At 36.6% G+C, this 25,531-nt stretch overlaps 1 protein-coding gene across 1 annotated transcript in view; it reads right to left on the reverse strand.

The window, feature by feature from the left end:
• The window catches only part of Edc3 (Enhancer of mRNA-decapping protein 3), a 169,191-nt gene that overhangs the window by 136,155 nt on the left and 7,505 nt on the right, over nt 1-25,531 (reverse strand). The window contains exon 2 of the mRNA XM_090378479.1: nt 16,217-16,398. Coding sequence (XP_090234605.1) covers nt 16,217-16,380 — 164 coding nt within the window. The 5' untranslated portion in view covers nt 16,381-16,398. The remainder of the gene's footprint in view (nt 1-16,216; nt 16,399-25,531) is intronic.

Raw genomic sequence — 25,531 nt, forward strand, 5'->3', positions numbered from 1 at the left:
ATGTCTAAGTTTGCAGATGATACAAAGGTTGGCAGGATAGTTAATGACAGTAATGAAGGCACGCTGCTACAAGATCTAGAAAAATTAGGCCGATGGGAGAAGTGGCAATTTAATTTTAACATTCACAAATACAAGCTACTGCAAGTGGCTAGCAGTCATCCCAGAATAACATATCAACTGTGTCGTACTACACTCAGGGTAGTGGAAAATGAGGAGTTGGGGTGATTGTGCAGTCTGATATGAAGTTCTCTCAGCAGTGCAGACAGGCTGCGAGGACAGTTCACAGGGTTTTTTTCAATGATATACAGGAACTTTGCTAGCAAAGATAAAGAGGGGATTATCCTATTGTATAAGGCAATAGGTCACTCCACATCTGAAGTACAGCATACAGGTCTGGAGGGCTCATTTTAGGAAAGATGTTGAGCTGCTGGAGAGGACTAGATTGGTGAGGGGAACAAAGCGGTGCTCTTATCAAGATAGGCTTCAGTTCTGCAATTTTGCAGCATCTGGGGACTTGAGCAAACTCAATGCTGATGGCATTCTTCCTCTTGCTCAAACCATACACAGAAGGGACATAAATTCAAACTGAGGAAGGATGGTTGCAGAAGTTTTCTTTCATCCAATGAATGGGTGGTTGATTGCTGGAACAAGCTTCTATCTGGTGTTGATCTGGATAGTTTGAATAAATTCAAGGAAGAACTAGATAAAGTGCTGGAAGGGTGGAATGATGAAATGGGATTTTTTTGGCTGATGCTATATAAGATTGCTTTCTTGCATCATTTGCCACTATTAATACTAATATTAAGTGCAGTTCTCACATCTTTCATCAGAAATTAATATACAATAAAAATAAAAGCAACATATACAATAATGAAACTAGAAATTCTGTACCCCTTGATATTCACAAAACAGTTCCCTGAGCTCTATTAACAATCAACCCATACCAACCATTTGTGCCCCAACCCTTCAGCCCACTCAAGGAGTGGCAGATCTGGAACATGGTATGTATAATCAGTGGCAGTTGACTAATGATCACACATAAGTAAATGGTGGGTGTGACCAAGAAAGTCCTGAACAGTAGGTAATGTTGCCCAAAAAACTGTTTCCCAAGTTACCAAAGAATCATCTGAGATTATATGGGGCAGCTTTCACTAACAATGATTCTGTACAAAAGCTACCATTCACAAAAGTTTCCTCCATAACAATATTGTGGATTCACCATGAATCAACTGTTTAGAGATTTTTGGATTTGAATCCCATTGTGAAGTGGAGGAATTCTTAAAATGCCTCTTCAGGTGGAGCTATGGTTAGATTACCTCAGGTGAAGGAATTCCGATTCCCATTTGGTTTATTACAGGTTTTTTTACAGTTTGCAAGTTTTTCACACTTTGTACAAACATAACAAAAAAAAAAAAAGTCACATCTAATTTCATATGAACTACCAAAGTGGAATTAATATTACTACTAGTAGTGGAAAATGATGTAAGAAAGCAAACTTATACAGCATCAGCAAAAAGAATAAAAAAAAACTTCCCATATCACCTATCCATCCCTTCTAATAGTTTATATAATTTTTCCTTGAATTTATTCAAAATATCTACTTCTACAACAATACTCGGAAATCTGTTCCAACAATTAACTACACATTGGCTGAAGAAAAATTTCTAAACATCTATCCTGAAAACCATCCCTCCTCAATTTGCATTTATGCCCCCTCATTTCATAGTCTGATCAAAAGGAAGAATTTCATTAGCATTAACCTTACTCAAGCCATTCAATGCCTTAACCACCTCAAACAGAACTCCTTGCAGGTTCCTGCTCTCCAGATTCTGCAATTTACAGAATTGAAGCCTTTCCTGGTAAGAGCACCCTTTTGTTCTCCTCATTAATATCACTGGTCTTCTCTGCACTCATTGTAACAGTTTCACAACCTTCATAAAATGAGGCTTCCAGGCCTATACGCAATACTCATGGTATGGCCTAACCATTGCCTTATACAGTGGAATAATAACCTTATCCCTGCTGGCAAAATTCCTGTATATCATTAACAAACCCCATGAGCTCTCCTAGCAGCCTGTCTGCACTGTTCAGAGAACTTCACATATGACTGCAAAATTACCCTCAGGTCTTTTTCATTCTCTACTACCCTAAGTGTGGTACAATACAGTTGGAATGTTATTCTGGGATTACTGCTAGCCATATGAAGTACCTTGTATTTGTCAATGTTAAACTTCACTGCCACTTCTCAGTGTAACTGCCTAATTTTTCTAGATCTTATTGCAGTAGCATATCCTGATAGTTATCATTGACTACCCTGCCAACCTTCGATCATCTGCAACCTTAAACATTAAGCCTGACATGCCATCACCAATATCATTAATAAAAAAAACAAAACAAAAATGGGCCAACACTGAACCCTTTTATTAACAAGTATGAACTGTGGCTGGACCCAACGCAGAGTCGCCTGAGCTTTCTACATCACATCCAAAACAAAAAGTGAGGAGTGAGTGGGGAAGATAGTAGGAGTGGTTGTGTCATAAGAAATTTATTGCAATGATCTCAAGAATAACGCAGGTGGAATGGGGGATAAAGGAGAAAGCACTCCATTTGACTTATGATTGCATTTTTCTGCCGATTTTTATGTATGGTGCATCAATCTGGGTTGGCCATGCAATCAAAGTAAGCAAGACCAGAAAGCTCTATTCTATACATCGAGTTATGCTACTCAAAATGGTTATGGCCTGCAGAATGGTTTCCACAGAAGCTTTGCAAGTGTTAGCTGGAAAAATGCCACTTGATTTGCAGTTAGTGTTTAGAAGCCTATCCTTTTATTTGAGAAGAGGCAGTTGCTGGACATTGAAATCCGAGTTGCTGGACATCGAAATTAACACTTTAAATGACTTGAGAAACAAAAAGAAGAGGATTTGGGAGCTCCTTTTACAAAAATGGCAAAACAGATGGAATTGTTTGGAAAAAGGTAGAATAACATTCAAATTTTTCCCTTATGTTAATGGTGTGAATTATATTAAACCAATCCGGTTAGTACCAAATCTACGTTGTATACTCTTACTAACAGGTCACGGATCATTTTTTGCTAAACTGAATAGTTTTGTAAATGTAGCAAGATGCAGCTGTACGTGTGGTGATCTGGAAACATGGGAACATGTTGTGTTTAATTGTTTGGAATATGATGATTTGCATTTGGACTTACTGAATAACGTTGATAATGTAACTCGTCTGGTGGATGGCATTGAGCCATTACTTATGAAAAACAAGGGAAAATTTTATTGCCTTTCAAAATTTTGCACATTCAGTTTTCATGAGAAGGAATATACTTTTGCAGTTGGAAGATTTAAGGTTGAATAATGGATGAATTGGTGGACTGTACCCTCTTCTTTACATGGAACACTGCATTATTTTTTATATATGAACAGTAAAAATTCTTTGCAGAGGTGGACAGGATGTTGGTACTCCAGATGTTGGATGCAACGGGAGATTACAGATTAAAACCACTGCTTGTGTACCATTCTGGAAATCCTCGTGCATTTAAGGGCAACAATAAAGCCACCCTACCCATGCATTTCCAATCGAACCAGAGAGAATAGATAACAATATCTCTTTGAGGATTGGTTAAATGCTGCTTCAATCCCGAGGTTGAAAAATATTGTAAAGACAATGACGTTCCTTTCAAGATTTTGCTTCTATTAGATATTGCTCCTGGACATCCCACACATCTAGATGATTTCAATTCGAACGTGAGAGTCATATTTCTATCGCCAAACACGACTTCACTCATCCAACCTATGGCTCAGGGTTTTATTTTGAATTTAAAAGTATACTATTTAAGCACAACATTTTCTCAGGCATTGTCTGCAGCGAATGATGAGAAAAATAAATTTTATGTTAAACAGGCCTATGGAGCTGGGAAATTCCATACTGCAATAATTAAAGACAAACACCAGCCAAGGAATTAAAAATTTTTACTATAAAAATAAAATATAATGAAAACACTATCGGAAGACTAACATATTACAATAAATTACGATAAAATAAACTACGATAAAAATGTTAAAAATACCGAAGCCTAAATACCTAAAATAATCCAGTTTATTTTATATAATTTTATTGCTTCGGTATTTTTAACGTTTTTATCGTAGTTTATTTTATCATAATTTATTGTAATATTTTAGTCTACCGATAGTGTTTTCATTATATTTTATTTCTGTATATTTAATTTTTATAGTAAAAATTTTTAATTCCTTGGCTGGTGTTTGTCTTTAATTATTGCAGTTTTGGAAATCTTACAATATTTACCACCCCATCTTAAACATTAATAAGGCCTGGGCAGAAATTACTAAAAGTGTTTAAGCAGCACATGGAAGAAAATAGGCCCACGGCACATAAAAGGCTTCGAAAGGTTTGAAAAGACGAATCATATGAAGAGGTTACAGATAAGATTGTAAAGGTTGCAGAGCTACTTCAGCTGGAGGTTGATGCCAAAGATGGAGAGCAGTTAATAGAGGAAAAAGAGAAGGAATTATCTAACGAAGAACTTATTGACTTGCAGGCAGTGATAATGAAAGAAGAAAATGTTGACGAAGCTCAAGATGAATCAAATGAAGAGCCAAAATGCTTCATCACCAGAGAGATGGCAATGCATTTCATGAAATTGTATTGGCAATGGCGAGGTTAAAGATGGATCCTGCAGCGAACAATTCTTAAAAGTTAACAGAGGGGTGAATGATATGCATGCTTGCTACAAAGAAATTTACGATGAAAATAAAAAAGCCACCGTCTAGTCATCCATTAATGTGTTCTTTCATAAGGTTGAGTGATCGACCCCTTCTAAATCTCCACAGCCCTCAACCTCTTCGCAGCGGTGTACTTATCAGCTGAAGATGTCGATTCTGGCAACAATGCTCAAGAGGTAAAACTTACTGACGTTATGCCTGTCTCCTCTCTTTTTTTGTAATTTTATAATTTTGAAATTTTTTTAAATTGGACGCTTTTGTAATTTTTCCTGCGCGTGAAATAAAAAATTGAATAAATACAATAAATAATCCTATTCACATGTTCATCGAACATTTCATTTTTTGATTAATCAATTCAGTGAGCACAGTTGCGAGTGCTGCATACGCATGGGGGAAATTCCGACTTACGCGTTCCTGTATTACAAAAATATTACATTAAACATGTAAATAATAACAAACTATTTACACGTTTAATGATTATTTTATTATTATATTTAGTATGTTTTTTTTTGTTACATATAATATATGTAAGGAATAAAAAAAAGTTGTATAAAATATAAGCAGTACCTATACAATCACGAAAATAAACATGTGAAACAAAATGAATTGCAAAAATAATACATAAAAAATGAATTATAGATATAAAAGTTAATATTTTTAAAAACATTGAATAAATATTTAAGTAAGTTGCACAATGTATATTGTGGTATTACTTTTCTAAAAATTTGCCACAATACCAGATTTCAGTATCAGGTGGTACAATGTACCTGCTGACCCTACCCTAGCTATGCCACTGAACAGTAGTAATCCTTTATTGCAGCGCCTCCATAGCCAGGTGGGCAGGAGCAGCAGTGCGTAGCACACGCTTCTTGATTAGACTGGGGTTTGAACCCGTGACCACCAAATACGGAGGATGCAGAAAGGTCAGGGAATGACCACCGCATATCTCCGGAGCAATATGGCCTTAGTTGCTAATGCTCCTAAAAACCAAACAACAACAACAACATCCTTTACTGCATGGAAAGTAATCCATTACAGTGTGGGTAGTGGAAAATGTTTTCTTCTTCAAATGGATGGTAAGTACTTGTCAATATTCCATCTGGAAATAATGTCAAGTGTCATGAAGACAGTAACAATAGGTGTTTTATTCTGAAAAGTCCCTTGCGGTAAAATCAAACTTTACATTACAGAAAGTCGGGGCTGGGTCTAGGGCACATGTAGAAGTGAGGCACATAATTTTAGGATAATACAGTCAACTTAATGCAACCAGCGCATTGTTTTTATTTATTTTGTTGTATTGACCAAAGGTACAATGCACAGAATATTTAATGAAAATTCATTTTATGATCAGATAATTTTTTTAAATTACAAAAACGGATGCAAGTGGAAAACCCACGAGAACGCCCTAAAAACTAGGACATGTCCTCGGAAATGAGGACATCTGGTAACCCTATTTAAATAAATTTGCATTTTTCCCCATCTATTGTTAAGATATTTGCTATATAAAACTTTGCAACCATTTTTAGAATTTTAAATTATTCAATCAGACTCCTGTTTAATGAACTCCTTTATAGCTAATTTTTCTATTTCATAAATTTTTTTTGAATTCCCCTTGGTAATTACATTTAAAATAGTTTCCGTTGAGTGAAGAAAATTTTCGTATAACAAACAGATTAGGTTGTTGTTATTTGGTTTTTAGGAGCATTAGCAACTAAAGCCATATTGCTCCGAGGATATGCGGTGGTCATTCCCTGACCTTTCCGCATCCTCCATATTTGATGGTCACAGGCTCGAATCCCGGTCTAATCAAGAAGCGTGTGCCACACACTGCTGCTCCTGCTCACCTCGCTACGGAGGTGCCCCATCAGATTAGGAGAGTCTTAAGGGTATGCACTACTCACATTTCTGGCCTTCAGGCAATTAGAGCTGTTGCTGAGCACTAATTAACCCTAAGAGATCTAAAGGGATTACCATTCTACAACTTAACGGTAGTTGTAAAACTTATCTGGCCACCTGTCCCACATATCAAGAGGTGGTCATTCCCTGACCTTTCCGCATCCTCCATATTTGATGGTCACAGGCTCGAATCCCGGTCTAATCAAGAAGCGTGTGCCACACACTGCTGCTCCTGCTCACCTCGCTACGGAGGTGCCCCATCAGATTAGGAGAGTCTTAAGGGTATGCACTACTCACATTTCTGGTCTTCAGGCAATTAGAGCTGTTGCTGAGCACTAATTAACCCTAAGAGATCTAAAGGGATTACCATTCTACAACTTAACGGTAGTTGTAAAACTTATCTGGCCACCTGTCCCACATATCAAGAGGTCGCGCTGGCAAACTGTGAGCAGATCAAGGAGTATTCCCAAATTCTCTAACAGGGAATTAGCAGAAAATTATTTAATTTTACCCTGACAAATAATCATCTGTTGTTCCGTGAAAGTGCATCATCCACACTTTCCATAACTTTTCCCTATCTCTGTTTACGTGGTCACTACCTGAATATCTGAATGAATAACTCTGACATTTTGGACAGTTTGAAAAAAAATAAAAAATTCAAATTTAAGAACTAGTTCAAAGAACTAGTGACAATATCAATGACAAGAGAAGGAAAACAAGGACAACAAAGATATTAAAACTTCTAAACACGAAATATTGGCAGCTTTTGAAACTTCATCAAGGCCTGCAGTGTGAAGAAAATGTTCCTGAAAATACAAATTATGTGGATATTTAAAACAAATGCGGATATTTTTTAATGATCAATGTACACTAAAATCCAGTGTACAACAAAAGATAACCAAATATTTTTCAAAATAATTCTCAATATTGTGCGCATCATGTATGTATGAAAAAAACATATCTTAATATGTTATGCATCAATAAACTGTTTTGAAACATTAGAAAATTTATTTCTTCCCACTTATTTCTGATTTATTTACCATCTTTTTATCATTTCTGAATGTTGAATTATTTTTCATTGTGGAAAAGGTCATATTTCTTTATAATGAAATTTTGCAGGAAAACAATTGATTTCATTATATAGAGGTCCGACTCTAGATTTATTTTATTAGTGTTTATCCCACTTTTGCATGTGTCCTGTTCATCTAAGAAGTAACACCCATTTTGGTAAATTCAAGTATCTTTTTTTTTTTTACTCGTCCCCCTTTGGAAATATCATTTCCTAAGGGCTCGTACTGGTTCCCTACTAGTTTTTCTGCAACTTTTCTTACAATGTAAAAGTTTGTTCAACATTAATAACTTTGTATTTGTGCATTTTAAACTTAGACACAATAGTTTTATTTAATTGCCCGTGCAATTAAGTGGTAAAGAGATTATGAGTGAATGAGTATTAAATAAAAAATTTAAAAAAAAATAAAAACTGTCTTGAACCATGACCCATAAAGTAAAAATGAAAAGAATTACTAGTTTCTTTTCATCTTCCACAGTTAAGAAATCAAAAACAAGTGAGAATGTGAGTGAAGACTTTACTACAGAGACTGTGTAAGGCTGCTTTTGTTCCTGATGGTATCTGTGTCCAACAGCAAGGGATGACTGACATAAATGCATGATCAAGGTGGCTGGACTGTTGATCCCAAAATTAAAAAAAAATGACTCATGTGCAAAGCAGTGCTGTAGTCATAAAATTAACAGAAGGTATACTCTGTGAATGTTACTTATGCAGAGAGTATACTGTGCTTATTAATCGAATTCCAGAGGGTACACAGCGTATACCCATATATATATATATATATATATATATAAAAAGCAGCAGGTACTGTGTTTAAAAGAAAAAAATTTTTCACGCCCCCTGGCGACAAAAACCTGAGTCCGGGAAAGGTGTCACGTGATCATGTCACATGGCATCCACACAATGGATCATAGGATACAGGTGGCTCTGCCTAAGGACAGCAGCTGCAGCTAAAGCCAGCTTTCTTTTAGAGAGCCAGTTGTTAAAAATTTACCAGCACACCCCTGGTTTTGAGGGAAGAGAGTGACCCAGCAAGAGAGCAAAAGAGAGTGAATAAGTGCTATCATAAATTGGCGTGAGCAAAGGAATGAAAGAAATTGGCTGCAAGAACACACATATAACAATATATTTATTAGAAATACTAACACAATCTCAACTATATACTAACAACAACACAAACACTGCAACCCCCCCCCAGCTTGCGAGATCTGCAGCCAGGACTGCAATTTAACTGAAAAGTATTAAGTGTCCTGGGCAAGCAGTGCAGTAAAAAAGAATTGAGTAAATGAGACAAATGCCAGCAGAATAAATGAGAGTATGTCTGTAAGTGTGAAAAGGTGCACACCACATATTGATTAATTTAAGTATTTACTAACCCTTAGTTCCTAGCCGCTCAATTGTAATTATTAGATGTTTAGTATAGTAAGTACACTACATACCATTGCATTCCTCCCCCCCTAGTGTGAGAAAGAAGATGGATGTGTAGAAAAAAAAGATGTACAAGCAGCCAGGGAAGCAGCTTAGCTTAAAAATATTAGTAAGCTAGTAGCAAGGGGATGCAATGTAGAATGACAGAAGAAAGAATGAAAGGAATGAATGAAAGGGTAGGGAAGATTGAGTGAATGGGCTGGGCACTGAAGGACAGAGTGAAATAGGAATTGTGGTGAAAGGGAATAAATGTTAGTTTTGGTGAAAGGGAATGACACAGTAAACGAGCAAAAGAAAGTGAATGAGTGTTGTGGTAAATGGGAGTGAGTGAAGGAATGAATGTAATTGGCTGCATGAATACACAGTTAAAAATAATTTATTTGGCTTAAGATACTAACACAATCTGATCTATATACTAACAACATCAATATGCACACTGTGCTCCTCCCTTGCCTGCAATGCAACTGAAAAATATTAGTAAGTACGAGTGCCCGAGGGGTGCAGAGCAGAAAGAAAGAAAGAAAGAGCTGAATAAATGAGCTGAATGATGGCAGAAGAATGAATGATAGTATGTCTGTGAGTATGAAAGAACAAAAAACATATACTATTAGTACTAAACAACTACTTACAGATAACTCTGTCATAATCCTAGTTATTAGATATTAGTATACTAAATTACACTACAAAACTTTGCATTCCCCCTTGGTGTGAGAAAGAGAATGGATATATAGAAAAAATATATACATACAATAAGCGCCGGTTATAGTGATCACATTTGCAAATTGAATTTTGATTCTAATAAATAGCAATTTTAATAAGCGAAAATCTACAAATATTATCCAGAGGCTATAAAAATAGAGATATAAAGGATAAATTTACACTTTATTACTAAAGGTTTATTACCAATTAAATGATATGGGAAAACTGGAAGAATATTATCCACAGGTTAGCAAAATAAAAATAAATTTTTACTTACCTACACAGCAAAGTGACATATTAAACATAACACTTTGTAATATGATTATAATTTAAAATAGTCACTTATTTTAGATTGCTTTAAATTATCACGACAAAGTCTATTTATAGATTTTTCAATATTGTATAACAGTCTATATTCATGATCACTTGCACCAGTTTCTTCCAATGCTCTCCTCAGGATGGCCGTAGCTTGACTAGTTTGCGATTTTGTAACTGGAATTTGTTCGGGTTCAACTTCATTTTCCTCCTCAGCGAAATTATCAGTAACAGACTGGGCAATTTCTTTATCTGTTAAAGCTGTAGTAACTTGTAGATCACCCTCTATGTCCACCCAATCATTAAACTCCTGTTTACCCATGCCTTTAGGCTCTTCAACATGATCAGTATCATTACTTAGTTGCCCATCATGAATAATTGATCCACATTTTTTTGAAACTGTTGCTAATGCAGGTTTTGGAAACTTCATTCCAGGCACTCATTGTCACATGAGGTGCATCTAGAACAGTTATCTGCTTTGCAATATCGGATGATGTTCCCGAACCTTCATATAGACTGGATGATTCTTCGCCTAATATCCGATCTATAAAAGGTCTTAAAGGTTTTTATCATTCCCTGGTTGAGAGGTTGAATCAGTGATATGGTTTTCAAAGGTAGAAAAACTAATTCAGTGTTTCTGAAAGTCAACTTTGGATGAGCTGGGCAGTTGTTATTGCAATTGCCAATGCAATTTTTTGTTTTTCTTATCCAATTGCAAATCCCATTTACGAATATAATTTTCAAATAAAGAAGCTGTCATTCAAGCATTGGCATTATTGCCATATTCAACAGGTAGCTGTTTTGCTCCTTTAAAACATCTAGGCAATTTACTCTTGCCTTTAACTAATGGCTTCATCTTGATTCCCATCATGCTGCATATTAAAAGAACTGTAATCCTGTCCTTGATCTTCTTCACTGCAGATGCAGAGGAATTTTTAAAAATCATGCAATGGTCTGGGATAACCCTGTAGTACAACCCTGTTTCATCTGTATTAAAAATGTCTCAGGATTATAAGTATTTAACACAGTTTGCCAAGAGGTTTTCAACCAGTTATCAGCTGCAGAACCATCAGAATCCTGTTTTTCTCGAAGCTTTTTGTTAAATCTTCCTTAAACTCTTCATGTAGTTTTTCAGCAAAATCATTAGCTTTTTTAAGAAGAATGATTGATTGGTACATTAGATGAGCTGGCCTGTTTGAACCAAATGAACAGAGCTTCATCTACTGTTTGGCATTTCCCTTCAAGCTTCCTTTTTCTGGTTTCACTAATCACAGTGTTTAATGAGTGACATGATATTAATAATTTTGATAGAGATGGCCAAGGAACTCCTAATTTTACTGCTACTTCCCTTTGAAACATATTGTCTAAGTTTAATTTATCGTACGTTTCTATAATTCGTAACTTATCTTTTACACTCAAATGCACTCTCTTTCTGTTCAGTGACATTTTTTTTGGGTATTAAATTTTAAAACACAGTAAAAAATATAAGCTTCAATCAATAACAAAGCACCCGCACACACAAATTGGAACTAACATGACACACGCAAGTGAGACGAAGTTCAGATATAGAAATGAAGAGCAGATTTCAGTGAAGTGGAAACACATTTCACCATAATAACAATAATGTGAAAACACAGAATTCCAGTAAATTGGTATTATCGCAAATGCAATAAGATCAATTTTACTACCCATTTATTGCACTAACAGAATTGCATTAACAGAAAAGTCCAATAAACTGGACACAGCAAATTATTTTCATTGTTTTATGGTCATGACCTCTATAAATGTCGGAGTAAGTCGGAGTAAGTTTCTACAGAGAATTCGAAATTTGCTAAATGAAATTAAAAAATTTGTTGGTCAAAGGGGAGATGATTATCAGCAGCTACAAGATACGGAGTGGTTGTGTGATCTGGCTTTTGTGGCAGATTTTACCAGTAAATTAAATGATCTGAATTTGGAATTACAAGAAAAAAATAAAAAGTGGGTGACATGATTAGTAGTATTTCTCCATATAAATATCAGCTTTTGGCAATGGCTAAGGATTTCAAAGAAAAACAATTCAATCATTTTGCAAATATTCAAGATCATTTGCAAAAATATCCTGTTTTTGAATTTAATAGCGAGAAATAGGTTTCTGAAATTGATAAAGTTGTGAATGATTTTGAAACCAGATTCAGTGATTTTAAAACAATTGAAGACATTATTCAATATATTTCTTATCCATTTAATGTCAACTTAGATACAAAACAAATTGCAGAAAAAAATCACTCAGATTTTTCACATGGAGAAAATATTACTTGAAAATTAAATTATTACATTGCGAAACGATATCTTCCTAAAAGCCAGATCATCAGAAAAAGACTTTTGGAAATATGTTTGCCGAGAAAAGTACCCAAATGTAAAAAAATGAAGTGAACTTTTAAATTCCTTTTTTGGTTCCACATATCTATGTGAATCAGCCTTTTCGTATTTGAAACAAACAAAGACGAAGAATCGCTCTACTCTTACGGACTTTCATACAGAAGATTCTTTGCTTTTGGCCTTATCGCAATATATCCCCGATTTTGAAAGCTTGGCAGATGACATGAAGACAAACTGCACTTAATTAAAAATTTAAATACATATGATTTTAAAATAAGAATTCTGAATTGTATTTAATTTTAAAATTTATAAACAACATTTTCCAATATGTGTTGATTAACTTTTTTAACCGTGTGCAATGAAATTGAGATGGTAGATCACAGCACATTTTGAAGAAAAAAAGCAGATTGCATCACAAATTAAGTTGGCCACCCCTGATTTATAGGATCTTTGCTGATAGAGAGAAGAAAGCCATTATAGGATATTTATAGGATAATATGATGTGGTTACAAAGGAACTGGATGCAAAAAATAATTTTGATATCATATATTTGGATTTCAGGAAAGCTTTTGACACTGTTGCACATGGAAGACTATTGTACAAATTGGAGCAGAATGGTATTAAGGGTAAGTTGCTACAATGGATAAAAGGATGGTTAAGTGCGAGAAGACAGAGGGTGGTAATCAATGGGTGCTGCTCTTCTTGGACTAATGTTATTAGTGGAGTCCCACAGGGTTCGGTGTTGGGTCCACTGTTGTTTTGTATATTTATCAATGATATTGATGAAGGTATATCAGGCTTAGTGTCGAAGTTTGCAGATGATACAAAGGTTGGCAGGGTTGTTAATGACAGTAATGGCAGTGTGCTACTGCAACAGGATCTAGATAATTTGGGCAGATGGGCTAAGAAGTGGCAACTGAAGTTTAACCTTGACAAATGCAAAGTACTGCATATGGGTAGAAGTAACCCCAGAGAAACGTACCAACTGTGTGGTACTACACTTAAGGTGGTAGAAAATGAAAAAGACCTGGGAGTAATTGTGCAGGCAGATATGACGTTTTCTGAGCAATGCAGACAGGCTGCCAGGGCAGGTCATGGGGTTTTGTCAATGATATATAGGAATTTTGCTAGCAGGGAAAAGGAGGTGATTATCCCTCTGTATAAGGCAATGGTCAGGCCACACCTTGAGTGCTGCGTACAGGTCTGGAGGCCTCATTTTAGGAAGGATGTAGATTAACTTGAGCGTGTACAGAGAAGGGCAACAAGATTGGTGAGGGGAATGAAGGGATCCTCTTATCAAGAGAGGCTTAAGTTCTGCAAATTGCAGTGGCTGGAGACTAAGCACCTGCGCGGTGATCTGATTGAAGTGTATAAGGCCTTGAATGGGTTCAGCACGCTGAATTCTGATGGGATCCTTCCACTTGTTCAGATTACGAACCTAAGGGGGCATAAATTCAAATTAAGAAAAGACAGATGTAGTTAGATGTGCGGATATTTGCCTTTAGCCAGCGGGTGGTTAATTGCTGGAACAAACTTCCATCTGTCGTTGTGGAAGTTGATAGGGTGAATAAATTTAAGGAGGAACTGGACAGGCATTTGGAGGGAATGGTGTGATTTTTTTTTTTTTTTTTTTTTGGCTGATGCTGCATAAGCTCATACATTTGCTTTCTTGCATCACATGCCACTACTACTACTACACAAGACAATGGTTAGCTCATATTTGGTATATTGCAATTCAGCTGTGGAAAATACACCTAAAAAAAGACATAGAACTTCTGAAGAGTATTCAGAGAATGATGGTCAGATTAGTGATAAGTACAAATTGATGAAGATGTGAAGAATGGCTTAAACAGTGTGGACTGCAAAGTTTAACAGTTAGACATATATGGGGAGATCACACTGAAAGGACTATGTAAAATGAATGAAGATGGTCTGTCCTCCATTGCAGCTGAGAAAAAAACTGGCAGGGGTTGGGTAAGGGGGGAGCAAAAACATAAAATCTCAGAGAATAACATTAGAGAAGATTGCATCTCAAAGTTCCAATTATATGGTTAGTGAGCTGTCAAACAATGGAATAAGTTGCCTCCCAACAGAGGCAGCCCTGGAAAAGTTCATAGTAGGACTGGATAGTTACCTTGTGGGAATGGGAATAATCTGTTTTATTTATTTTTTATTTTTTTTGGCTGATGCAGAAAAAATACACTTCCTTGCATCATTTTGCCACATTAAAAATAATACTCATTTCATTCTAAGCCTGCCTCAGAAAAAGTTTATACGGAGTGACAGTGATGTTTTTTGTTCAAACATTAGTGGTTTATGATGACAGCTGAGTCCTCACTCAACTGCTTGCACCACAAGTTCAACTTGCTGCTACTCATTTTTCAGCTACTTTATACCATGGAGAAAATGTTCATTATTGTGAAGTCATCTCATGTTTTCTGTGAAATATGAAGTTATATTATAATGATCATAGCTGTGTTTATTTGTCTTAAAGTTAGTTAGAAACCAACCTTAGTTTATCACATTTTGATTTCGTCATAAGCTGTAGGTGCATTACCACATTAATCCACATTACAAAGAAAGGCAAAAAATTCCATGCTTTTAGATAGTCATTATTTCACTGAATATATTTTTTATTCATCATTATAGCATGCTTCAACTACATGCATAATAATGAAAGGGAAGGGGAGAAGGGATTAAACCATTTACAAGAGAAATATCTATTCAATAAAAATGATATGTGATGGGTTGATGTTAGAAAATAAATTTTAAAAAAAATTGCTACTATTATGAACATATTTTATTTTTAAAATGGCTAAAATATCATAAACTAGATAAAAAGATTAACGGCAAATCTTCATGTGTGCCATGTTTTAAATTTTTAAAAGTTGGTATTAAAAGTATTCATTTTGGGGGAGAGCACCATTTTTTCTCACTCTATTTTTGTTGAAATGGAAGCAAAAAACCTTACTGGAAAGGTAAAATCAAAGCTCAGGACAGGCACTCAGCTGCACCAAGACATCTCATCCATCTACTGATGTTCTCATCAAAATCACTCTGGCTACACAGGTGAAATCAAGTGCGCACCATCTTGGTCGAAAAATGAGATGTAAATTTTTTTTAAATAAATAAAAGATTACAAGGAATAAGTTTTTTTCAAAAATGTATTCCTTGTAATATTTTATTTAAACAAAATATATATTTTTTTAAATTGCTATTATGAACATATTGTATTTTTAAAGTGCTTAAAATATCAAAGAATACTAGATAAAAAAATTAATGGGAAATCTTCATGTGTATGCCTTGTTTTAAACTTCTAAAAGTTGGTGTTAAAAATATTAATTCCAGGTGAAGCATTTTTAATCCATCTCTTTTTATTAAAATGGAACCAAAAGACCGTACTGGAAAGGTAAAATCATCTCTAGTGTTTGTATGTTGTGAGGAAAGGAGGGGGGATAGCAAGGCTCCTCTTAATAGAATGTGAACTGACCAAAATCAACATGAAATCTATTGCGGCAAAGTTCAAAATATTATAGGGAAGCTTATGGCACCGATTTTCTCACTACAGATTTTGTTTAATTGTTTTGTGCCTTAATTTTTATTTGCTTAGGCCACGTAATGCCTACTTTGAGGGAAAAAACCCTGAAATCTAGGAGATTACTGTTCAAATGAATGTTAACAGCAGATCCATACATACCTCAATGTAACTTCTGGAACTTGACATGCAGCTCCATTGCGCCTTGCATTTCTTAAGGAGATGGTTTGACTTTTGTCATCAACACTGGATACCTTCCCTTCAAATATACCTAGAACATCTCCACAGTCAACTGAAACCAGATATCCATGCCAGCGACTACCCATAATGTCTTTAAGGCTAACCTATAAAATATTTGGAAGACAAAACTGTAATCACTAACTAAAAGTTCATAAAATAATATTTCCCATTACATACTAAATTGTTAGCCAGTCATGTTTCGTTAAATTTAAATATAAAAGCTTCATGAGAGATGCAAATAACTGGTCATTACTGAAGATAATTTTATATACTGAGAGTAATTGGAATTTACATATTATATAAAAGTTCTGTTTACAATTAATGAAGATTATTATCATTATATCTTTTGATATCATTATTATATATATTAGTATATTATCATAATACCATATATAACAGTCACATGGGCTCAGCCGACCGGGCTAGCCAGGTGGGTAAAGTGCCTGCCTGGCAACCTAAAGGTTGCGGGTTCGAATCCCGCCTCGGGCTTGGATCAAAGTACTGCAAAAACCTTGGGAGGTGCATTATGGCCACAGAAGCCAATGCGCCAACAACTACCCAAAAAAAAAAAAAAAAAAAACATGGGCTCAAACCACAGTCAATTGAAATACGTGTGCCACTGCACTTCAATACTGACTCAGCTTTGTCATTTACTAGATACAAATTATACATAAATAAATAAAGTTTAACATATACAGGTGCTACAAAAGTCCACTATAATTTGCCATTTAATCATAAATCCTATCCACGAAATCCCATTGGTACATTTACATTAGATACTTAAAATGCATTCCTTGTAATCTTTTATGTCTATATTGCCTGTCTAGTCTAAGAGTTACTATTTACAGTGTTTCCTTTCTAATTTTTCTGCATTCTCTTGGGTGTTATGGTTGATTTGCTAAGATTCATTCTGATGAATAATCCTAAATAAAGAAATGGAGGGATGACAAATCAAAGTTCAGGACAGGCACTTAGTTGCCAAGCCACCATGTCAATCAACTCCTAATATTCTCATCAAAATCACTCTAGTTACACGAGTGAAATGAGGTGAGTACCATCTTGCTGGAAAAAAAAACCATTGCCAAAGTGTTTAAAGTATTCCATCGATGTATTTCCCAAAAATTTTGCATATTGTTTAAAGATATGAATCACCATTAACAAATTTGTTAAAAATGAATGAACATATAACTGACTCAGGGGAGGTACCCATGGACTGGAGATATGCAAATATGACCCCAATTCACAAAGGAGGATCAAAGGGCAACACAAGTAATTATAGACCTGTTAGTTTAACTTCTGTTCCAGGAAAATTAATGGAGGCACTGGTTAAAGAAGCACTGCAGGATCATCTAGACAAGACTTCAGTTATAGCTTGGACACAGCATGGTTTTGTTAAGGGAAAGTCTTGCCTGACCAATTTGATTGGATACTATGATGTAGTCACAAAGCAACTGAATGCAGGGAATAACTTTAATATCATATATTTGGATCTTAGATAGGCTTTTGATACTGTTGCACATGGAAGACTGCTGAACAAATTGAAGCAATATGGCATTGGAGGCAAACTGCTGCTATGGATAAAGGGTTGGTTGAGTGGGAGAAGACAGAAAGTGGTAATCAATGGACACTATTCATTCGTGGACTAATGTTATTAGTGGAGTCCCTCAGGGTTCAGTATTGGGTCCATTGTTGTTTTCTGTATTTATAAATGATACTGATGATGGTATATCAAGCTTAATCTCCAAGTTTGCAGACGATACGAAAGTTGGCAGGGTTGTTAAGGACACTAATGACAGTATGCTGCTGCAACAGGATCTAGAAAAGTTGAGCAGATGGGCTCAGAGATGGCAAATGAAGTTTAACATTGACAAATGTAAAGTACTACATATGGGAAGCAGTAACCCCAGAGTAACGTATCAACTCTGTGGTACTACACTGACAGTGGTAGAGAACGAAAAGGACCTGGGGGTAATTGTACAGGCAGATATGAAGTTTTCTGAGCAGTGCAGAAAAGAATAGCTCATGGTGTCTTGTCAATGATATACAGGAATTTTTCTAGCAGGGATAAGGAGGTGATTATCCCCTTATATAAGGCAATGGTCAGGCCACACCTTGAGTACTGTATACAGGTCTGGAGGCCTCATTTTAAGAAGGATGTAGAGCTGCTGGAACGAGTACAGAGAAGGGCAACAAGATTAGTGAATGGAACAAAGGGTTGCGCTTACGAAGAAAGGTTTAAGTTTTGCAAATTACAGTGTCTGGAGACTAGGCACCTGGTGTATAAAGCCTTGAATGGTTTGAGCATGCTCAATGCTGATGGGATTCTTCCTCTTGCTCAGAATAATTACCTGTGAGGGCATAAATTCAAATTGAGGAAAGATAGACGTGTCGAAGTTTGCCTTTAGCCAGTGGGTAGTTGGTTGGTGGAACAGACTTCTTCCATCCTTTGTTGTAGAGGGTGATAGCCTAAATAAATTTAAGGCTGAGTGGACAGGTATTTGGAACAAACGGAGGGGTGAAATGGGAGCGTTTTTTTTTTTTTTTGGTTGATGCTGCATAAGCTTGCTTTCTTGCATCATATGCTTCTACTAATGCTAATGCTAATAAGAACAAAATAGTCTATAATCAAATGACAGTGGGAGTTAGGCAGGCTATGGCATATTATAAGAAGTTTTTGGCTAAAGGTGCAAAGAAAAGTAGTAAAGAATTCTTTGTATATGTTAGCACTAGAAGAAAAGGAATAAATCCCGTTTATCCAATGCATTTAAATGGCATAACTATTGATGACTGTACAGATTGCTGATAAAGTGAATAAATATTTTGCATCGACATTCATGCATCAATAAGTTTTTAGAGATGAGATTAGCAGAAGTCTATCTAACATGGATTGGAAGTTAAATTATCTTATAACAGAAATTAACCTACAGCTGTCTTCTCTATTAGTGATGCATTACTTATTTGATGTAGTGCAATATCATGGTAACTCGTTGTGAAGGCATTCACAATATGAGAAACACTTAAATGATGCCAATTTTGTAACTACTTAGTAGTTGGCTATATATAAACATGATGCTATAGCACTAACCTGTAGATTAATTTCTGTTAACACCATTTCAGAGTTTATTGGCTCTTCGTTGGTGGATGGGCAGGTACCCTGGTGTTGCAAAGTATAACTCCATGTGTATATGCCACATGCTTTTGAATTAAATTAGGTAACTACGAAAAGCTGGGCCCCCATATAGTGTGCCATACATAAGTGGAAGGCTTGCAACTGTGTAAAAACAAAAGCCATGACATTTGTTTTTCCATGGTGTGAAGGAAGCCTCAGGATCATATTAATGACCACTACTTTTATTCCACAAAAGTTATAACATGAAAAACAAGCATTGTGTACACAAACAAGATTACTTCAGCTGTAGGACCATTACCACATGGATCTGAACTACAGGTACCACCTCTACCAGCTGTTCTTGAACATGCACCATCAGATCCGGAATCTGACATTTTGATCTAGAGGATTAAAGAAACTATTGAAAAAAGAAATTCACAACTCTGGACACAGCTGTTTACACAAACTGAACTTGACAATCTCATGAGAGATTTAAATCTATACAAGGAGCTTTTGGAGTAAAGAATGAAACCGAAGAATCAGCAGGCTCCCCAAGATGTCTTTTCATGGTATAGACATCACGAAAAAAATGGTTACCTTTTTTTCCAAAGGCTCAATGATACATTGCAACATTTCATATTTTGTAATTTGCTACTAACCAATAGAGTGGAGACTATTTACTGACTCATCAAAGCAAAGCCTCAAAGGAATTCTTCATAATGGGAACAAGTATACATCCATTCCTGTAGCCCATCCTGCACACTTAAAAGAAACCCCAAAAATGTTAAACTTATTTTGGAAAAAATTCAGTACAAGAATCATGGTTGGCTAGTGTGTGGAGATTTTAAAGTTTATTGGTCTGCTTCTCAGCCAAAACCTTGGTTACACAAAATGCCTTGCTTTCTATGCAAGTGAGATAATCAATGAAGAAGCGAACATTAGGAAAGGAAAGTGCACCCACTAAAGCATTCACTGACATCAGGTTCAAAGAACATTAAAGACAAGCCACTAATAGATTGAAACAAAGTATCATTACCCTCTCCACATATAAAGCTAGATTTAATTAAGCAGTCTATTCAAGCTCTGAATAAAAAAGGAAATTGTTTCAAGTATGTTTGCACTAAATTCTCATTGCTTACATATAGAAAAATCATAGAAATTTTTAATAGGCCTCAAATCTGCAAGCTGCTGCTGGACTCTGTATTTGAAGAATCTGTGAAGAAAACTAAAAGAGACACTTGGACTGGCTTTAAAAATGTAGTACACAATTTTTTGGGAGAGAATAAACACCCAGATTAAAAGTTAATTGTGAGTAAAATATGCTGGAGAAGTGTTCAGAAAACTATGCTGTAATATGAGTGTCAAGGTACATTTCTTGCACTCTCATCTTAACTATTTCCCAGAAAATTTAGGTAATTTGAGTGAAGAGCAGGGGAAAGATTCCATCAGGATAGAAAATAAACAGAAAAAAAAAGGTACTGAGGGAGATGGAATGACCACATAATGGCCAACTACTGCTGGAGGCTAAAAAGAGGAAGTCAAAAAAAAAAAAAAAAACACAAGTTTAACCCAGTCTAGTATATAAGAACCAACTGCAGCAATCTATGCTTGATGTAGCATTTAATATTCTTTTTATGCATTTTTATCACTTTTTTATATAAAAAGAAACTATTTGTATAACCTGTAAAAATAAAAACTGTAACCTGTAAAAAAAAAATAGTAGCACCTCCACAATGTTTTCATTTTTTTATTTCTAAAAAATTCTGATATCTAATACAAGTTGAGTATTCCCAATTTGAAATTCCAAAAACCGAAACTTTTTGAAAAATACTTGAAAGTTCTGAAAACTGGGAGCCCTGGTGGAAAAGAGATGTGACATGGTGTGTTGACATCAGTAAAGCACCAATTTTCATCAACGCAAGGTTTCTATGTCCATTACTCACCATTTGTTTAGATTATTCTCTGCTCTGTGGTACAAAGATATTGTTGAAAATGTCAAAAAAAACCTGATACCACAGGTAACAGTGATAAAAAGAAGAGGAAGCATTTAAGTTTATCTATAAAACAGAAAATGAATTTGTTGAAGAAATTGGCAGCAGTGTAAGTGCGTGTCTTACAGAACAGTTTGGTGTTGGAATGACCACCATCTACAACCTGAAGAAAGAGAAGAATAAACTTTTCAAGTTCTATGCTGCAAGTGATGAACAGAAGTTAATGAAAAACAGAAAAACACTGCATAAAGCTAAAAATGAAGATCTCGATTGTGTTTTGAAATAGTGGATCTGTCAGTATCACAGTGAATTGTGTTTTGAAATAGTGGATCTGTCAGTATCACAGTGAACACATGCCACTTATCGGTGAGCTGATTAAGGAACAAGCAAAGATCTATCATAAAGAACTAAAAATTTAAATATTCAACAGGCTGGTTACAGAAATTCAAGAAAAGACACAGAATTAAATTTTTAGAGATTTGTGGTGATAAGGCATCTGCTGATCACAAGGCAGCAAAGAAATTCATTAACGAGTTTGCCAAGGTCGTCGCTAATGAAAATCTGACAGCAGAACAAGTCTATAATGTTGATGAAACATCATTGTTTTGCCGTTATTGCCCCAGGAAGACGCTAACTACAGCTGATGAGACAACCCCAACAAGAATTAAGGATGCCAAGGACAGATTAACTGTGATGGGATGCACTAATGCAGCAGGCACGCATAAGTGTAAACTTGGTGTGATAGGCCAAAGATTGCATCCTCGCTCTTTTAAAGGAGTGAATTTCTTACCAGTCTATTATTATGCTAACAAAAAGGCACAGATCACCAGGAACATCTTTTCTGATGAGTTTCGCAAACATTTTGTACCAGCAGCTCATGCTCACTACAGGGAAGCTGGACTGGATGATGACTGCAAGACTTTTTTATTTCTTGACAACCGTTCTGCTTTTTTTTTTTTTGGGTAGTTGTTGGCGCATCAGCTTCTGTGTCCATAATGCACCTCCCAAGGTTTTGCAGTACTTTGATCCAAGGCCGAGGCGGGATTCGAACCCGCAACCTTTGGGTTGCCAGGCAGGCACTTTACCCACCCGGCTAGCCCGGTCGGCGAACCGTTCTGCTCATCCTCCAACTGAAATGCTCATCAAAAATAATGTTTATGCCATGTACGTTACCCCAAATGTAACTTCATTAATTCAGCATTCTGACCAGGATATCCTTAGGTCAATGAAGTGTAAATATAAAAACACTTTCTTGAACAGCATGCTGGCAGCAGTGAACATGTGGTAGCAGGTGTGGGCATGGAAGGTTTTCACATGGATGTTTAACCTGAAGGATGCCTTATATGCTGTTGCAAATGCTTGAACCTCAGTGACTAGACACAGTTATGCATGCCTCGCACAACCTCTGGCCTACGACTATGCTCAGTGATGATGATGAAGAAGATAATGATTTTGAGAAAAATATGTCTGAACTCAAATATACAAAAACAGTGCCTTCGGAGTCTGTCAGTAAGCTAGAAAAAGTGAATATCAAAGAAGTGTTTAACATTGACAATGAGGCTCCAGTTATTCATTCAATGACCAATGGTGAAATAGCTGAAATGGTTTTGAATCAAGACGATCATGGTAAAAGTGACGATGACATTGTTAGCACTGCAGTAAAAATGCCTGCTGAAAAAGTGTGATGAACTCATTAAAGGACTAGAGCAGCTTGCTTTTATAACAGAACAAGAAATAATGTCAGTTTATAAAATAAAAGAGAAACTTCTAAAACAAACACATTTGTTAATGAGACAAATGACTCTGAAGAAACATTTAAAAAGGCCATTCAGCACAATGTCTCCTCATCCCTGAAGGACCCAGTTCCTGGTCCCTCAACTGCTTGAATCTTTTTTTGCATGAAATCTAAATTTTATTTCCACCTTACTTCAACCCCACCATGCCATGTATTCCAAAATCCGAAATCCAAAACATTTCCGGCCCCAAGAATTTTGGATACTCACCCTGTATCTGCATCTAATAATAGTAATAATAATCATAGAGTGAATTTCAAATAACTTTCAAAATTTCCATTAAAAATGAAGTTCTGGCAAAGAAAGATAGCAAAGATTTATTTGCTTATGTAAACACTAGAAGGAGCAAATCACATTGGTCTGATAGATATTATGTCCTTGAGGCTGTTGCAGACATTCTCTCAGGTATGCCAAGCTTGGCTTGCTACCTGGGAGTCTAAAACGCTGATGGAACTGATATTCGGGCAACACTCAAGTCAAGTGGACCTAATTTCACGAAAGTTCAGTCGGTCTGTGACAGCCAAATCCTCTGCTTACACCTTCATGATGGTGGAACTGTTACTGTTTGTTTGTTTGTTTTGTTGGTTTTTAGGAGCATTAGCAACTAAGGCCATATTGCTCCGGGATATGCGGTGGTCATTCCTTGACCTTTCCGCATCCTCCGTATTTGGTGGTGACGGGCTCGAACCCCGGTCTAATCAAGAAGCGTGTGCTGCGGGAACTGTTACTAACCCTGGATATAACTCCCATGTGCAAATCCTGAAATATGACACTTAGCATACTGAAGGTGACCACACAGGTGTGAACCAATGTAAGCAGAGATCAAGGTGTGGCTAAGTACTAAGTGGCAATACTAAGTGTTTGATGACTCTCATCAACCGGTGCAATATCACCACTTTGCTTAGTGGAAGCTTGAAGTGGTAGAACCCATGTTTAGTCTCAAGAGCAAAGCTGAGGCAAGCCTCCCATCTCTTCCATCATGCAGTATGATTGATGTCTTTTGAGGTTATGATGGACATCACGGCAAGATCCAGTTTTCCTTACATTTTGAGGGTGTAGCTCTAAAACAGTGTTTGCAGGTTGGCCACTAGATAGTCCACAGGACCGAACCTATTAGTAACTCTAGGAGGCTTTGGGATCATCTAGTGTATAATCTTGCTGCCTCTACTCTCCCTGATAGTGACTGGAGGGAGTCAAAGTAGTGTGTAGGCAATGGGCATTGTCGAGGCCACATTATGCCAAGGAGCTGGGTATATTCTTGCTATGTGTACACCATATCCAATAATTTCATTACTTCATGCAAGGTATAAGGTATGTTCGTGTCAGACGGCACCTGGGATTTCTCCCATCTCCGCATGTGTTCGCTGTATCAAGGACAGTACACTGTCAAGTCAGAGACTTGAAAGTGTGTGGGCCATGTCTGTGCAGTGTGATGTGTTGTGCCCATTGTTTGTCCGGCTTATTGGCCACCAGGCCCCTAGTGGGGTCCGACATTGCCCATACCTCGCCACGTGGAGGCTAGCCAGGTGTGTCCAGTATCACAACAAGTTGCTATGGCAGGTCCTGCCACCTAGTTTCCTGGGATTTCAGTGGCTAGGACCTAAAAAAAAAAAAAAAAAATTTACACGTTTGACATTAATGCTTAATGGGATTGCTGTTAGGAAATCGCTGGTTGAACGCTAGAGAGATGTGTTAAAAGCCCTAATATGTCAGGCAAAATTTTGATGTAATTAAATTTAGGGACGTGAGGCTATAAGCTAGATAAAAGATAATAGTGTTAGTTGTTTTGTTGTTTTTAGGAGCATTAGCAACTAAGGCCATATTTATTGCTCCGGGAATATGTGGTGGTCATTCCCTGACCTTTCTGCATCCTCCGTAGTTGGTGGTGACGGGCTCGAACACCGGTCTAATCAAGAAGTGTGTGCTATGCACTGTTGCTCCTTCCCACCTGGCTACGGAGGGGCCAGTGTTAGTTGTCTTAGAGATTTACACAAAACCGGTAGAATTTAGACACTGATTAGAATTTGGCGGCATTGTTAAGGGGTATATTCGGTCAGTTTAGTGAGAGAGGGGGGAGACTGAAGACTGGGGGGGAAACAGAAGAATAGGGACGGTAGAGTAGGCATCCCCAAAGAGGTCAGTGGAGACAAGTGCCACCAGGCGGAAGAATGGGGGGAGGCAGGGAGGGCCTGTCTCCTCCCCCCCTGCCTTGGGATGGGGTTTTAAAGGGAACCAGGTTAGAGTACCCAGTTCAGATCGCCAATGGCGTGTCGGCAGCAAAGCCACAGTATGTCTTTGTCAGTGATGGTTGTCAAGTCCAAGTAGTGTCAAATCCACTAAGAAG

Source organism: Mastigoproctus giganteus, chromosome 7 (genome assembly GCF_048544385.1).
Source record: "Mastigoproctus giganteus isolate SK-2022 chromosome 7, ASM4854438v1, whole genome shotgun sequence".
Lineage (NCBI taxonomy): Eukaryota > Metazoa > Arthropoda > Arachnida > Uropygi > Thelyphonidae > Mastigoproctus > Mastigoproctus giganteus.